The sequence below is a fragment of the Hyposmocoma kahamanoa genome, unplaced genomic scaffold (assembly GCF_003589595.1).
Source record: "Hyposmocoma kahamanoa isolate Upper Pololo Valley unplaced genomic scaffold, ASM358959v1 64, whole genome shotgun sequence".
In the NCBI taxonomy this organism is placed as follows: domain Eukaryota; kingdom Metazoa; phylum Arthropoda; class Insecta; order Lepidoptera; family Cosmopterigidae; genus Hyposmocoma; species Hyposmocoma kahamanoa.
Genome location: NW_020653852.1, coordinates 19,738,173 through 19,756,803, shown reverse-complemented (window position 1 = coordinate 19,756,803; position 18,631 = coordinate 19,738,173). Strand labels below are relative to the sequence as shown.

At 33.4% G+C, this 18,631-nt stretch overlaps 1 protein-coding gene across 1 annotated transcript; it reads right to left on the bottom strand.

Annotated features, from left to right (window-relative positions):
• Positions 1 to 4,451: 4,451 nt before the first annotated feature.
• Positions 4,452 to 17,062, bottom strand: LOC113230962 (cuticle protein 3-like). Its single transcript, XM_026465077.1, has 4 exons — positions 17,032 to 17,062; positions 12,664 to 12,861; positions 7,302 to 7,500; positions 4,452 to 4,942 (listed from the first exon to the last, which is right to left on the bottom strand). Exons 1-4 carry the CDS (start codon positions 17,038 to 17,040, stop codon positions 4,830 to 4,832), a joined length of 519 nt encoding a protein of 172 aa, XP_026320862.1. The 5' UTR covers positions 17,041 to 17,062; the 3' UTR covers positions 4,452 to 4,829.
• Positions 17,063 to 18,631: the final 1,569 nt, after the last annotated feature.

Here is an 18,631-nt window from a genome sequence, read left to right as displayed (position 1 = left end):
TGGGAGGAGATGAATGTATAAAGAAACGGGTATTTGATGACGATGATAATATGTGATCATGTACGTGATGATTGATTATAAAGTAGGTACTGTTATGAGGCTGACAATTTAACCAATTCTCACCATTCGGGAGAAGTAGTTCAATGCCGTCAACTTCTTCGTTGAAATAGTTTTCTTCATCTATCGCCTTATATATAAAACAACTATAAAAAAGCTAGAAGTCGCCCAACGAACAATTTTAAAGGTCTCAACATTCCGGCCCTACTTATTCTCAACGTCTAAACTCTATGAAGAATGTAAAGTTCTGTCAGTACGCCAGTTATTCATCGCAAGTACTATACTTAAAAAACACTCTCTTTTGACGTATGATCCCAACTTCTCACAAAATAAGAGAAGACATGACCTTGTCTGTGCAAGTAAGATATTTAAAACATCATTTGCCAAAAGATTTTTTTGTTTTCTAGGTTCGTACCTATATAACAAATTCAACGCAGTAAATAAAATATATGCATTAAATAGATACAATTGTAAAAAAATAGTAACTAATTGGCTTTTAAACCTGAATTATGAAGATACTGAAAATCTATTTGATGTAATTTCTTAGTTGACGTGTCATAATATATGAATAGGTTTCCAGAATAGTGGATGGCAGTTTTTGTTGCTAAATCCGATCCCAAGTTATTTTTGAACGTAGGGCTATCTGGTGCCTAATTGAAATCAGTGCGTCTTGTCATTTTTTATTTCACTAGTAATTTTGATGCTATAAGTGTCTGAGTTGCAGAGTCAACAAAATAATAATGTTAGAATATAGGTAAAGTTTATCAGTCAATGTTAGAACTCTTATATTTTTTCTCATCTCACCAAACACGTCCACCGTTCATGAACTAGTAAAATTAATCATCTAAACCTACGCAGGTCGCACATTCACTCTAATATGTATCCACATTTACAAGCACTTCGCATATCACTTGCACTTTCACACACATCACAAACAATTACACACACATCACATGCACTTTCGCACACATCACACGCACTTCCACACACACCACATGCACTCAATCATCACACACTCTCTCACACATTTACAATTTAATTTTTATTCTTATATTTATGTTTATATTTCTTATATGTGTTTTTTGATTTTTTATTATCACTCTTTTTTCCAATTAAGTATACATGTAACTTGTTAATATAGATTTATAAATATTGATCAGAATTTCTGGAGGTGGAGGCCTGGTGACCTAAAATACAAGGTATCCTAGTTTAGGCTCCAGCCTCTACAAATTTTCCTGTCGTGTTTTTTACTTTAATATCTCTTATGTTTACTTAAGTTGTTACAAATTTGTTGGAGGAAATAAAGAATTTACTTACTTACTTACTTACTTATACCTGTCATCAACATCATCAACAGCCTACCATAGTCTACTGCTGGATTGGACATAGGCCTCTTCCAATGCGCGCCATTTCGCCCGGTCCTTAGTCGTCGCATCCACGTGCTGCCAGCAGCCTTTCTGAAATCGTCACTGCATCTGGCCAGATGGCGTCCTGCATTACGTTTACCGAGCCGTGATCTCCACTCAAGAACTCGCTTGTCACATCGGTTATTGGTTCTTCGACAGATATGGCCACCATAGCGGGCTCGTTTATTCTTTAGCTTCACTTCAGCTTGCTTGTTCTACCAGTTATGTCGACGATATTAGTCAGAGGAATGTCGTTCAAAGAAAAGAAAGAAACTCCGAGTATACCTTGTTCCATAGCTCGCTAAGCGACTTTTAACTGGTGAACTAACCGTATCGTCAGTGTCTTTATACATACCTATATACAATTAAAGTTTTTATACCCACAGGTCAATATCACCCCAAAATTCATGGACCAGCAGCTTGATTTTGATTGCCACAATAACAAAAAGAACGGGCTATCTTCAGATTCCTTCAGTTCATCGTTGTCAATACCGACGAGGTACAGCTGGGTCAAAAAAGGGAACTTTTAATGCTAATACCGGGTATCAATATTGATTTACTCTTCATTGATTCATTGATTATCTCTTCATCAATACGAAGTACACAAATGTTTGTTTTGATGATACAACTGATTAATGAAGCTGACGCACGTTGCTTTTATTACAATAAAATATGAAGATGTATAATAGAATACTAAGACTTGTGAATTTATACTATGATTCATTTACAATAAATTTATATTAATTTAAGGTATTATCTATTTCAGACTGTAAATTGCCAATCGTTTTATGTTAAAGTTTCGATCCCCAGCCGGGTCAGTGTAGAAATTAAATTTTCTATATTGTCTCGGGTCTGGGTTTTTGTGGTACCGTCGTTGTTTCCGATTTCCATATAACAAGTGCTTTAGCTACTTACTTTGGGATCAGAACAACGTATATGATAATTTCTAAAATTTAATTAATTAATTACAAACAGTTTTTTAATTGACATTGTCTATAAGTAAGTGTGTATTCAATTTATTTGATTATAAATGTAGAATTTATAGCTTAAAAGCTTTTACTAACTCCTAACGCCATCTGTGTTAATATTAAGGAACCAATAAACTCCACGATGGAAGATTTATGGATCTTATTATAAGGGCCTCTTATGGAATAGTAAATAAATGAAATTCTTAAAAAAATTGTTAATTTTAAAATACCTACCAATTAAAGATAAAATATATAATGTTGTTAACTAGGTTAAATAATAATTATTTGTAATTATATTTATTGGATGTCAGGATGATTCACTACCATGATATTCAATCATTTTTTGTGAAATTACTCCAAATTACTAAATTCAAACACCAATGTCTTCTAGCAAATCGTGCCAGATTCTATGCCAACTACGCCACGGAACGCACCAACTGACGTTTTTTGTTTTTCAATGACTTTTTAATCAAACGACTTATAAACCATTATTATTTTTTTAAAAGATGCCAACAGAATTATGTTAACTATGAACTACGTTTAATCCAATGATTTCAAGACTTTTATGAAAGTACTAAATTAGATGATAAACCTTGAGTTTAACGAAGGCGCTCATTTGCAAATAATGACAATGTTGTGTAAGGAAACGTCAGGGGCTCAGACTATAGCCTTGACTCACTCTTCAGATATGTATATTACAATTTGCGAGAAAATAATGAGATCTCTTTGATTTGATCATTTCTATAGTTTCATAATTGGACTTTTTTTTTATGATACCAATTGACGGGACGAACAAGTCGTGCGCCTGATGGTAAGCGACACGCCTGTCCATAACAGTTGCAGAGCCACTCAGTTCATTTAAACACAAAGATCTGAGAGGCACTGCCATTGCGTCCGTTACCTTGAAACATAAGGTGATAAGTGTGATATGTCTGTAATTTCACCAGCACCCTTAAAAACCCGAACGCAGTAATGCTCACTATTCAGGATTTCCCTGGACGAATACTTTCACAAGGAGCTCTACTGTTGTAATGCTCATAATTCTATTTGTATCTATAATAGAATATAATACAAACCATTTATTACAATCCCTCAAAACAAAAAATACACAGAAAGAAAGAATAAAACAAACAAAGCTAAAATAATAACAAAAAAATGAAAACAACAAAGCAAATATTAAATAATAATAATAATAACGCACACACTCCTAGCCCCGCACTAGGGAAACCCTGTATCGCGGGTACCATACACACACACATAGACAACTACAAACACATACAAACATTTCTCTTAGCTACCAGCTTTCCGATAATTGGAGGCTTTAAATAAGTAAACTGTAAGCTCTCATTTTTCTCTGGTTGCTGAATCCGTCCCACCACAGGATGACAGGTGCAGTGGCAGTGCCCTATCAAATATTTGCTATTTAAAACTCTGAGTGGCACTGCAACTGCTGTGGACAGGCGTGTCCGTCCCTTCACTTGGTAACATAAAAAAATATTTTTCGCTATTTTTCTGCGCCATGAAAGCAATAGTTAAATTTCTTTTAAACTCATTGCAGTAAATAATTTAATACAAAAAATTATAATTGTTTTATTGCTAAATTTGTGGTCCAAACTTGCTTTTCAAGACGGTTAGCATTTTTTTCTCGTTACAATTATAATATAATTATTACACTGTAAATATTAACTACAACATAATTTAATCTTGATTTGAAGTTTTAAAATTATAAGCAGGATTTATGAGACGCTTCATATTTTCGTGTATTCAAATGCTATTCTGTAGTTTACTGTAATTAGTAAAAATCAAATTATTTGTCATACAAGTTTTTATTCATAGAATAAATTATAATAATTACATCTCTCATCATGTCACTGACTAACGTCAATACAGTACTATTCTGCAATACTACCAACTTTTACTTATTCATCAGAAGCCTTATTTTAAGTAGATATCTTTGAGATATATTCTTATTCAATCAATTTTGATTTATCATTTGTATTTACAATCATGTATTTACATTTGTTGGTGACTAAGCTCTTAAGGCCAATGCAACTGTTTAAAATGTAAGTCCCTTGTCTTATGAGTATTGTATGTTTGTTTTCTAATTTCATTAATCGAAGACAATTACGTTTTATTTCTGTGTTTGAAAACGCTTGTTATATTGTCTTCAAATTCTTTACTACACAAACTTTCGGTCAAATGGGTACAAATTAAAACGACACGCAATCATTTTTCAATAATAGAGAAGTTTAACAAAACGTTTTTCCCATCGAAATTGAAAGAAATAAATCTTAAATGTAAGGCATTATCGAGATTAAAAAAAAATGGAAACGTATCTTACGTGTTTATTGCGATATGTTGGTAACGTAAAATACTACGTTAGAAAATAGTATTACATTTAGTACTTGTTGTAGTTTTGTCTGAATCCAGCCGAAGCCTGAGCTCTGTATTGGTTCTGCTGGAAACCACCGGCTGCTGGAGCGTCACCGTATTTGCCTGGGTTGTATTGACCTGGAAGTTTTTAGAAGAAATGTGTGAATTTAATGACAAAAAGTAACATGCAAAGCTGACTGTATTATTTATGAGTTGAAGCCACTAAAATAACTACATAATGACATCTATTCCCGATAGAATCCTGTTATCAGTGGAAATCTGCCAGCTTATAATGATGATGAAATTGGACAGCTGGAGGAAGACTGTAATAAGTAACTTTTTTTTCTTTTTTATAACATCAAGCGACAGGACGAAGAAGTCGTGTGCCTGATGGTAAGCTATACGCTTGTCCCTAACAGTTGCAGTGCCACTCAGACCTTTAAATCGCAAGGATCCGAGGGGCACTACCGCTGCGCCTGTCACCCTGAGACATAGTTGACAAGTTCCATGTGCCTGTAATTTCATCAGCTCTCTTAACCTTTAAAACCGGAACACGGTAATCCTGATATTACTGTTTGACGGCAGAAATAGGTAAGATGGCATTACTACCCTGGACGAACTCTTTCACAAGGTGCTCTACTGCTACTCTTTACTTTATCGATTAATGAGGGAATACTCATAAAGGACATCTTTAAATGTCAAACCCAATTGAGCATGTAAGAATAAAAAAAAATTGAGCTCAGACTAATTTTAACATTAGTGCAGATACAAGAGCAGTCCAAGAAGAGGTTGTAAGTCCTAATACTACTTTTCTAAAGAGAGGCTTGTATTGTCAAATTGAAACAAAAATGTGTGACGATAAAGTTAAAAAGAAACAAGATAAATACGCGGCTGTGAATAAATAGTTATAAACAGGTTAATGGCACGAAGACAATCCATCATTCCCAAACGCGAGATCGACGAGATATTGTGCTAAACAAGCATAACTGTGAGATACCCTTCACCAAACTGACCTATTGTTAAACAGGAGCTATTATGTTCTACACTAACATTATGTTAACCCAGTAAAGCGTTTATTAAAGCTTCGTTTATACAGAGTGTTACAAAAATGTAATTATAAACGTTGTGATTTCAAACAAAGGTAAAGCGATCAGAGTTAAACACCGTATGTACTTGGTTAAAATTATCATTCAACACTTTAATTGCATTAAAATTAATAAGAAATATTTAAACTTGAACGAGGTTTCGGGTGACAATAAACTGACAGCCTTAGAAAAAGACTATGTATATATAATATATGGCAACGAAATATCAGAAAAAAGACTACAGATAAAGAATATGTAGCAAGTAGCTATAAGAAGACTTTGAAAATGTAGATTTTTCTGACCAAAATGAAGCCTTGATTGTAAACAGACATAATGAGATACATTTAAAATACTTTGGTTTATAAAGTCTCTTTCCCAAGCTTCGGTTTTAGAGAGGTCATTTCAACATCTTAAAGGTCAACGCAGACTAATGTTTTAGACCAGAACAACCTGTAATTTCGTGTCGATATTATGAACATTCCTTTAAGGTTAAGGTTTGGATCAATGTCGGTCCAATTGTTTTACAGCCTGAGTGCAATTTGTTGACTGCCAGGTACATGAAAGTTAGCATATGCCAGTTTCCACAAAAACTAGATATAGACTACAAATTTTGATGTATGCTAATATTAAGTAATTACTAAGTGTATTGATTTACGAGATGAAATTGTTAATGTAGCTTTTTATAACAACAAGATGAAGTGGTCGATTAATAATGACAACGAGGAAAAGTTAACGTTAAATTCCTATATTAAGTAATACATGTTCTGAAAGAGTTATTGTAGTTTCTTAAGAGTATTTTAAGGGTAATTGTGTCAAGAAGTTGTTTCTTCTAAATAAAATAAGATACGGAACATTTAATTTTGCCATTTAAAGTTATTTCTATAGTCTTTTAGAGACTTGCAGCTCTCAATCAAAGGATCCCAAATACCAATAAAGAGAACAAAGCCCACATTCATAGCAATTTGCTCCGTAATCTCAAATCTAGGTTGGGCTGTGTCGGTATAGGTTAATACTCGAGGCATGTATTGCAAGGTGTGGGTTAGTAATTTATTCTGTGTTGGGAAATTTTGATACATGCTATTTTAAGGACGTATGAATTTGATAAAGGATTGTGTATAAAGGATTAATAATTAGATGAAATTAGTGATGGTCGGTAGTGAATTCTATAAGACAAATAGGTGGAGAAAAATGAACGAAGGTTATAGCCGAATAAAAAAGGGTGATAATAATGGCATAACCTGTAAAGAAATTTAAACGTACGATACGATTCTTAAAATCTCATTGTGCACCTATACTATACAACCTGGTATCCAGTGCTTTAATATCCCTCTAAATCAACTTGAAAAACAACAAAACAGATCTTTGAAAAAGACAAACTCTAACAGACACAAAATTGTAAAATTGTCACTTACCATCATCTATGATGCCAGCAGCCTCATCCCTAGCATTTTGTTCTAGAGCTTTCAGAATAGCCTCGGGAGTAGGAGGCGCAGTGGGAATATGAGCTCCTTGCGGCTGGAAGCCACCCTGACCAGCAGCGTAACTGATGGAATAAACCTGACCATCGTCACCGGTGTATTGGAAACCACCCTGGGCTTCGATGCCGTCAGCCTGGAATTGAAAAAGATCTTGGTTAATTTCTATGATAAAACAGTGTTTGAACGGAGCTTACATTTTGTTTTAGATAGATATTTGGTAGCTGACGCGAAAAAGACATCTCCCGTGAATAAGTTCTTATATTTACAATAGTAATGAAAGGAAAAAGATACTATTGTTCGGTACCATATAATACAACAACATAAGACAATATTGTTACAAAAATACAAGAAATAATTAAAGTAAATCAAGTACGAGCCAACTGAGGACATGCTGCATGCCTCAGAATAGAGAATATGAATGTATTGTTGTAGAAGGATGACCAGTAGGCAGACCTTTTATATTTCTTTCCTGTGCTCTTTACAACAGCGAAATAAGTGAGGCACTGCACTGTTAAAATATCGCTACTATATAATTCCGTGAAAACAAAATAATAGGAAATTACCCTGTTAAGATCTTCTAATATGTCGCATCTATTAATAATACTATTCGTATGCTATGACACATGCGTTAATAAATGCATAACGTTTCATAAAAGTTAATAACATTATTACCCAGTAAATCAAAGCATCCAAAGATTAACATATATAATTACCATTTAGCTCAATAATAAAACTTACCGTGAATAATATTTACATATATATTTTGAATTCATAAAGACTCAAAGTTTTTGTATGTTGTGTATGAATGGCATGAGCCTTGGTGTAAAGACATTAATAGGATTCGAGGTACTAGAATTTGCATGATTATGCATAGTAGTAGGTTAATCATAATAGAGCAGTTGTCTAGTTCCATTGACAATACTTTATGAAGAACGTGTATAAAAATTTTCGCAAATGATGAAAACGGAAGGATGAAAAGAGATGACGCATACATGCAAATGAAATTTTTGCAGAGCAATGACAAATTTGGTACATTTTTAAGTTCTATCACATAACCAGCATAACATTTTCTAAGCACTTTATATTTAGAACTGTTAAAAACTCCTCTATAAATCTAAATAATCCAATGTTAACCCAAATAAATACTAATTATGTTACGTAAATGTCACAGGTATTTTATTTATTTATATTTTATTAATTTTGAAAACAGTAAAAAGGATGAAGCTGCAGTACTTACAGAATAATAAATACTCTCTACCGCAACTCATTCTGCAGGGAAAATTCAGGGCCGCAGAAGACGTGGTCGTAGAAAAGCCACATGGCTTCAAAATCTTGCAAAATAGTTCCACATAAATACCATATAACTGTTCTGAGCCGCAACATCACAGACCCAAATTGCCACAATGATAGCCGACCTCCGGTAGGAGATGACACCCCAAGAAGAAGAAAAATTTTGTAATCTTTTATTTCATATAAAGAATAGATGATCAAATATTTTTAAGTTCACAAATGATAGAATTTTTTTGTTCAAATTATCCGGCCCTATAGTTTCTCATTATGACCAATCGGTTCTTAAACAGGTATTCATACATATTATTTCCCGCGAAGTAACGTTTGCGTAAACATTCAAAGTCGACAGATGGCATTACAAATATTTATTGCCATCCTGGATTTCAGCCTCTGATTGAACTCTGACCTCTTTCATTTGTAACTAAGATCAGGTATTAACTTATTAATTACACGTATTACATGTAGGAATTTAGCAACTTATTAACAGTATCAGGACTTAAACATCATTCATTTCAAAAGACTGCAGAGTCGATGAGAGTTTGAGGCCAACCAGACAAGAGAAAAATGTGCAATCAGATTTTACTCAATCGTGAAAGACAAATAATTACGGAGGCACGTTATCTAGTCGAAACATAAACAATACATTGATGATGACGAATTTAGAACGACTGGAGATATTAGACTAATATATTCTCAAAAAGACTTTCCCGAAATCGCCACCTTGTGGTAAACGATTAGGATTGCAATTTATCTGCAACATTTTTATGAGAAGCATTATATGCATCGTATGTAGCAACCTCAAATACATAATACGCCCATGTATCGCCATTGCACATCCATGGTTACATGAATGCAACTATGAAATTTGTTAACTAGCTTTCGGGAAGCTCATCAATCGTTATATAAAACTTCCTCAACTGCAAAATTCAATTCTATATGTAGCCATTTTGAATATAGAATTTTGATTTTTATTATTTTCATCAGCCGTAGTAGCCTGATGGTTTGACTTACAGTACCTCAAGCAGAGGCCGTGGGTTCGAATTTGAGCTCGCACTCCAGTGTTATTCGGAATTTATGTGGGAAATTTAATTTGAAATTTACCATAAGCTTTTCGGTGAAGGAAAACATCGTCATGAAATCCACACGTTGAAGGAAGTTCACAACCCTGGAAAAACGTGTGAATTCCCAGTCCATATTGAGCCAAACTGATCTAACCCAAACCCTCGTCTGAGAGGTGATCCATGTCCAGCAGTGGGACATGATGATGATGATTTTTTTTCTGAGTTCGAAGCCGTTACCGCCTTCTATGGACGTTAGGGACACTAACTGATTTACGATAATGTGTTGTCGGTTGTGGGATATAAGATCGTAACTCTTGTATGCCTGTGATTTATAGATTTTGCACCGAGAAACCAAATACCAAATCCACGTTGAACACAAATACGGCTAACGTTCTTACTTCACGATTCACAGACATTCTGTGTATCACAAAATTACCTGTACATAATAATTATACTCAAAATCAACATAATTATTTCGTAAACGCTACAATGAGAGTTAAAGTGATATGTGTACAGACAGAGTAGTTGCAATCATTGGGCAATCGTTACACGCATTGATGGATAGTTTGACCGTTGTACATTGCATTTTTTTTTTTGCATGAACTACAAGCTATTCACGATTCACCTTCGAGTACTCTCGATTGAAAAGCGAAGTTCTCCCGCTGAGCTCCCATTATTCCAGCAGCAGACATATGTAAAAAATAGGAGACGTAGGCACAAAAGTTAAAGACTCAGCATTTTCAGTATATGTCACCCGTAACTATTTTAATTTGCATGATGCATTTGATGTAGTAACTTTTGTAGCTGCCAATATTATGTGCATACTTTAAAAATGAATATCTTTTATTAAATTTAAAAAAATAGCATCATTCGTACTAAATGACTTCATTCTGTGCTTTATATAATGTGATACTTATCGAGTCATTGTCATTTTGTTACATACATGTACGTACAAGCTTCATTTTCTGAAACGGAAGTATTTTTACTTTCTTTATTATTCCAAAGTCTGTGTAATTGCTAAGTAAAGTAAAGTTTACTTACAAAAAATCCAATCTGTCACTATCAACGCAATTAAATTTGTCAGTTTAAATTGCCTCATAACTCCAGCCCAAACAGAAATTTGTATCATCAATTTAAATAGATGTGCCATCTAAAACGGTAATAGTATGGTTTGCACAACTCTTGACCTTTACCATGGCTAGCCACTGCCCTTTGCAAGTGATTGCATCTAGTTTAAGTTTCTTATAGGTCAGTGAGTTCCTCTTCTTCGTACATGTTTCCTTTTAACGTTAACCATTTATAGATCCATTTAAATTACGGGTGTACTCCAGGGAGGTGCTCTAGGTCCTAGCACATTATTCAGTTCAAGTTCGGATTGGCCACGTGTTTTCAAGTTTAGTAACATTTTTCCCACGATCTGATTTGCGTTTGTGTTTTGGACTCTCATATAGATAAGAAATAATTAATGCCGACTTGTTTAAAATGTACTGGCAAATCTCTTAATGAAAATTTGCAAATCGAAGAAAATTCTTTTATTTTTACGTTGACAAGTTATGTATTTTATTAAAATTTCATTTGCGTGTTAAGAACCGTGACCAGAAGTAACATAAGTAATACACGGGATTCTCAAATCGCAAGCGTACAAAGAAACTCGTTTACACTGTATTTCTTCAATGCCTAGACGTACCAAAGCGTCCGTTTTCGAGTCGTCTTTATACGTTACGACGATTTTATTACGTTTTACTGCTAAATACTCAATTGCAAATGTTAAATGACAGTTGGACATTCAAACTCGAAAGCCGTGTATATACTATCGAATATATGTAAAACAATTTCGACAAGTGTACTCGAGGAATACATTTCATCAAACGTGTATTGCGTTGTTCTTTGAGAACTTTTCTTAACGATGTACTTTTGCCTTTTTCGTCTTTTTTATCTATCACAATTTGTGATGGATATTCTGGTTTGCGGTTTCAGAAAAGACAGTTCTGAATATGCTAATTTCCGACCACACGTAATGTTTTGTGTTGCGGTTTCGGTGTTAGATTCTGTGCATTACGGACACGGCTTTACAACCAATTTATTTCTTACGCCCAAGCAGGTGTGTCACACCGGCGAATAAATCATTGGTACACAATACATAGCTGGCCTACTCTTCAGTACCTGTGTCAATAGGATTAGCGCTTGACCGTTTGTTGTTCATTTTGTTTTCTATTGAGCTAGTTCCTAGTTCCTTAAAGGCTGAATATATTTAATGTAGGTAGTGTTGATTCTCGATCATAAATACTTTCTTTATTTTCTATATCTATAATTCACACGCGTGGTGTAATAAGGCCACGTTTGAAAAATGACAACTTTTCAGTAGAGAGGTATAAAGATTCTACTAAGGAAATAAGCCAATAACTTTTTTACGATCAATTAGGAGAGTTATAAAATTTCACATATACATAATTTGTTTCATGTACTTCGTATTATGTTTATGACTTTCATGTGATGAAAGCACTTTTGGCGTATGACCAAGTGCCTTTATTACACCAAGGGTACGAGTTATCATTTTGTACAATGCTTTTTTGACCTATTCATCATTTTTTAATTTCTGAACAAACGTAGCCACCGTTAAAAATGAATATTTGACCTCTTTACCGGTAAAAACATTTGAAAAATTTTTAAAAGCAGGTACATTATTAACTGATCGGATGAAAATGCGCACGATTTTGGTAAATGGTAATCAGCAGTGGGTAAATTTGGACCGTGTATGATAATGACAATGGTATTCATTGAATCAAAATCGATATCGATTTAGCGGGTTCGTTTTTCTAAAGATGCAATTCTCGATTTTCTATTTGTCCCATTTAAATGATTGGAAAAGTTTCCCGGATTAATAATCATTCATTATGTTGTCCATACAAGTATAAAGGACATTGTTTATCAGATGCCGTACTTACCTCATGACCCTGTTCCTCAGCCTTGATACCGTTCTCAGTTTCATAGTTGTATCTGAAGGAATCTTCCTTGACGTCAGCGTCAAGGGCCAGGATCCTTGCGTTTCTCTCATAAGCAGCTTGGGGCCTATTGGATTGCTCAGGATATTGGTTGTTGAAGCCGGCGGCAGCGGCCAGGCCGAAGAAGGCGGAGATCAGGAACTGACAGAAAAATAATGTTATTTTAAGTATGTATTTAAGATCAACTTTGAAACACTACACCGATACGTAACGCAGAGAAATTCGCTGATTTATTAATTAGCGATTAAACAATTGAAAAAAATTTACATTCGTTAATATGTCAAAGTCAAAGTGAAATGTGTCTTTATTTCATACGTAAACAAATCAAATTTGAAATTATCACATTGATTTAATTCTACTACTCATTCGTAAGGCAGATTCCATTGAGAAGAATAAGCAAGAATCTCTAGGATTGCGTAAATAAACATTTGTACACATTTATCATTTATATATAACATTTATTTCAAACAAAAAGTGGGGTCATGAGTACTATCAAAATCCTACTGGACCCAAAAGTGGTACCAACAGTCCGATAAGAAACGGATCACCAAGGATTTTTGTCATCCAAGTACAGTTGTACAGAAAGTTACAGTGTTGTTTCGTAAATGGTAAATTTTGAATAACATTCTACAATAAGATTCCAATTGATGAATCTTATTATAGATTATACATTCCGCTTAATTTTATTTCATTTTTAGTTTCGATTTTATTTTATTCGGAACAACAACAGCTATTTACATTGAATGTTTTTAGGTAAAGCTAGTTAGTGCCAATTACAGTTGTCCTCATTAATTTTCAAACATGTAAGTTATGGTAAAAGCAAGGTAAAAGTTAACACCTTAAAAAGAAAAAAAACAAACACAAAAGTATCTACAATAATAAGCACAACACAAAAGGGTAAAGCAATGTGAAGAGTGCAATCTTGACCTACAAAAAAGCGTACATTAAAAAAGTTATTAAATAAAAAGACACGACACAAGAAAAATAAACCAATTCTGTATGTGGTACACCGCACTGTACTGACATTTAAATTTCAGTTAATCTCAAATAAGATTGTTAACAATTTCCTTTTAAAGTGTGCTCAGATCCTACAAACGGGTCCAGTCCATAAAATGTTTGATGTAAGCATGCCTGATTCCCGTTGATATGTCCATTGTAATATTCTCAAAGCTTTCTTTGTTGTTATATACAGGACATAAACAAACCACATGCTTAGTCATTTGAATTAGAACATTAACACATTTATTGCTTAGGTGATGAAATTTTAAGATACAAAAACAAATCTCACGTCTTTGGTATAAAGGCTTTATAGGTACAATTACAGAAAATTCCATTAAGGTATTTTAGCATTTTAATACCCCATGTAGGAGTTTGATGTTACGAAACGTTTGGTATGCATAGGTTTCCGGTGGATCTATCTAGGTAAGGTTGTTAACGCCTACAATGCGTTGAGTTACTCGTTTTTTCTTTTCATTTTTGGTTGAATTATTATTTACATATTAATGGATTCTTTCTCGACTACGAATTACGCTTTATTTTGGTCTATCTCCTCTGTTTTGGATGTTATTATGATATTGTTTATCTGAGTTTGTGTTAATAATTGCACTTAGCAATAATTGTAAAAAATGTTGTAAAAAAAACTATCAATCAATATCTAAAATTTGATGGCTATCAAATTTTTATCGAAAAATTTAGTTAGAAATAATAGAACTCTTGTGTCATGACTTTTTACAACACATAATAGATTTACCAAAAATACACTTTATTTGACACTTTCTAGATCTGCATTTAGTAGAATCTAAGCTCAAATATGCAAGCGTCCTCCGCGACGACTCCCACCCTCGTCCTGCACAGATTTATTACCGTTAATCTCCGTACAGAGTGCTAAAAAACCGACCTCAAAAGTCATTCATCCTCTACTTTGCTACCATTAGAGTTCAAATGGGACCACTAAAGAGGTACCATCTTTCCAACAAAAAAATAATCATCAAATTCGGTTCACAAATGCCGTTAAATGGAGTTATCACATACAAAAAAACAGAACCTCCTCCTGTTTTCAAGTCAGTTAAAAATTAACGACGAATTAGTTACTAATTTTTTTTCCTTTCGTATTATTTATCAAGTTTAAAGATAAACTTGAATGAGATGGAAGTTATTACTTAAATTTGTTACCGTTTTAAAAAGCAATAAAATCACAAATGAAAATATCAAGGTTTCGTTGTTATTGAGTTTTTTTTAGACACATGCAACACCAATGTAGGCCACGACGTCGGTTAACACCAGATGAGATAGTGGCCAAGCGTGTGTCTATTTTAAATAATAATAATAATATCGAGTTCTTAGGTTTTCGCGATTGTTACACATACGTTGACACGGTCAGTCAACCGTGACTATGGGACCTGTAAAGGGCCCGAAACGTCGGTTTGTTTGAAAAAACAAATATACGCGATTTAAAACCGGAAAAATAGTTTCATTTCCTAAATAATAATAATAATTTTGTTTCATGATACCAAATGACGGGACGAACAAGTCGTGCGCCTGGTGATAAGCAACACGAATGTCTATAGTAGTCGCAGTGCCACTCAGAGCTTTAAATCGCAAAGATGTAATTGGGCCTGAGATAAAAGTTGACAAGTCCCATGCACTTCCATGGACAAACACTTTCACAAGGAGCTCTAGTGCTCGTAAGAATATATCTCTTCAATGAAGATCTCCTCTATGATAACGTTTCTCGTTTCTCCTCTATGATTATATATATACTAATAAGTGATTTCTAAACAATAAAAAATAACATAACAAAGCTATGCGTAAGCGCATTTTACGTCATCAAACTACACAAAATATTTCTTAATGCGGCAATTAATCTACCGTATTTGATGCGGCCTACTGAACCATTGTTCTTAAAAAAAATTATGATAATGACTCGACGGCAATTATTGTTCTACACAGACTTCAGGAAATCAGTAATCCAACATTTTGAAAGCGTCAAGGTAATTTTGTAGGTCCGAGACGAAGGTAACAATAGAGGGTTGTTTTTAAAATACAAACAACTTCGCAAGACTATATTACTAACATCATAAACAACAACATTTAATTCGGTTCTATGACTTTTAACAATTTTGTTTTCATACAACAATAAATAGATTTAAATAGATCGCTCTAAACGGTAATAACCTTCTGCAGGACAGGGATGGTAGTCGTCGCATAGGACACTTGCATGTTAGAACTTATTCCACCAAATACAGAGAAAAGATAAAGATATAGATAAAGATAAGAGATAAAAGGTGTTGTTTATAATGTTAGTAATTAGTCCTGTGAGGTTGTTCGTATTTTAAAAATAACATTGTATCAAATATAAATAGTAGGCAGTAATGAATTATGCAAATTAATGTTCTTTCATTTACGTTTATTAGGTATAATGGTTAATATTAATTTTTATTCTAATTCACAATGATTTACCTTCGACCACACTATATAGTAGCGTACAATGCTTAATTAATTTATTCATAATCAAGTGATATTATAGGTGCACTATAATCATCACTCAAGATGTTCGATTTTGTTAATTTTATCGTAAATATAAAAATCACCAAAGAAAACTTCTCTACAGGACAGAGACTTCAAATTCCCGAAGATATCTTTTATTGAAAAAATATTTTATACAGTGAGGTTACAAAACTTTATACATATTAATATATTTTTAGTCAAAAATCAGATAATGTGATGTTCTTACATGACGTACTGTTTGAGTATAGTCTGTGATGCTGTAATTTAACAATCGTTTGATCGACAAGTGTCTAAAATCTTCACAATGCAACATAGCTTTGTGAGAAAATTAAAATAATAAACAAAAATGGAGAATTTTTGACTACAAGTAATATTATTATGATATATCTATTGTTTCTTATTCTTCTTTATGCTCACTCGTATGAGATATTTATATTACAAAATTCCCTTGAATTAGTACTGATGGAGATACCGTGAATTTTATCCTAAATTATAAACAATCACAAACATCTATACTCGATAGAAAAGTTGGTTTTCTACATTGACGCGGCTGAGAACCGAATCCGGGACGTCGAAGATGACGACACCATGATAACCGGTGTGAAAAGTCACTACAGAATTCGTCAAATATTACATATTATTATTTATTTTTATCCTAGATTAAAATTACTACAATATAAAAGTCACTAAATGATCTCTCTCTAGAGAATTTAATCCGCTGAAAGTGACCCGCGGAAAAGTGTCACGCTATTCAAAAATTTCATTTCACTAATCGATTTGAAAAAATCGATAAAAAGCACTTACCAGTTTCATGGTTGAGATGTGGTTGTTCGGAGACTGTATGCACGAATGTAGAGATGCCAGCTTCCCTTCTATTTATATACCGAGAGGTTGCAAAATTTTATACATATTAGACTCTACTTTCCTGTAATATTTTGAGGTTCTTAATTTGAAACTTTCGTGGTATTGTATTGCCATTTTAGTCGAAAATTAAAAAATATGATGCTATATTTTACAATTTCAATTATTGTATCGAGTTCTTAGGCTTTCACGATTGTTACACATAGGAAATGAAGCTATTTTTTTCGTACTTAAATTGAGTATATTTCTTTGTTTTTCACACAAACAAACGAGGCCTTTACAGTCAACCGCGAGATCTGTAAAATGTCCAAAACGTTAGTTTGTTTGAAAAAACAAATATACGTGATTTAGATAAAAAAACAGAGTTAGTTATAAAAAGCTGGCAGAATATTATGTAAGAATTTTTGCAAGTAACATTATACCGAAATCAAATTCACCGAAATTTAAAAAATTACAAATTAATTTATAGAAATTCTTCTTTGAGAATTTTCTTTCTTAAAATAGTCTGTCTACATTTAGATTGCACGTTTATATTGTAAACGTATTACAATATTTTAAAAAGAAAATACAATATAAAGCACCAAATAATCAATATCGGGTGAGAGGTTTAATTTCCGAAACTTTTCAAATTATATTTTATCTACAATTTTTTTACGAAAAAATAAAACGGATAATTTATGATGCGAACTTCATATTTTAACCTTGTCGATGTCATTTATAAACAAAACAGTGAGCTATTTAGTTTATTCATTAGGCCAACAAATACCAACAGTGTAACTTATTCAATATTAAAATGACAAATTCAAAAAACGACTTTGGAGGTATGAGACAGGATTACCTAAACATGGATCAAGTTTTGCAGAGAACGAAGCTACCATTAACCTACTTAAAAAAATCGAAATTATATTTATGTCGCAGTAAAAGTATTTCAATATATTCATATAGTATTATTTCCCAACTATAGCTAAACCAAAATTAAAAGTATGCATATGATCACCTTAACTGAGTGATAGAATAATTGATTTTTTAATGAACGGAACGGAACGAATAAGTCGTACACCTGGTGCTATGCGACACGCCTGTCTATAGCAGTTGCAGAGCTACTCAGAACATTAAATTACAAAGATATATGGGCACTGCGACTACGCTCAACACCATCTGACATAAGTTGACAAGTCCCATGTGCCTGTAATTTCTCCAGTACCCTCCAAAACTTGGCGTCAGAAATATAAATAAGATGGCAGTACTTTCCTGGACAAACTCTTTCACAAGAAGCTCTAGTGTTACTAAAATAACGTGAAGGTAACGTTCACCAATATCTGACTAACGCAGCGTTTCCCGGGTCTTCTCCCCTGCCATATTGGGCCATTTTATGCGACATTTTTATTTAATAAAAGTCACAATATACCGTTACAAGTAGCAACATTACCTCTTTTGGGTTCTTTGGTTTGACGGTATCTGCAAGTCAAATTTAACAATTACATTAGATTTTGAATAGGGCACGTGAATCTAAATAACTTATCATACAAGTTATCTATTGACA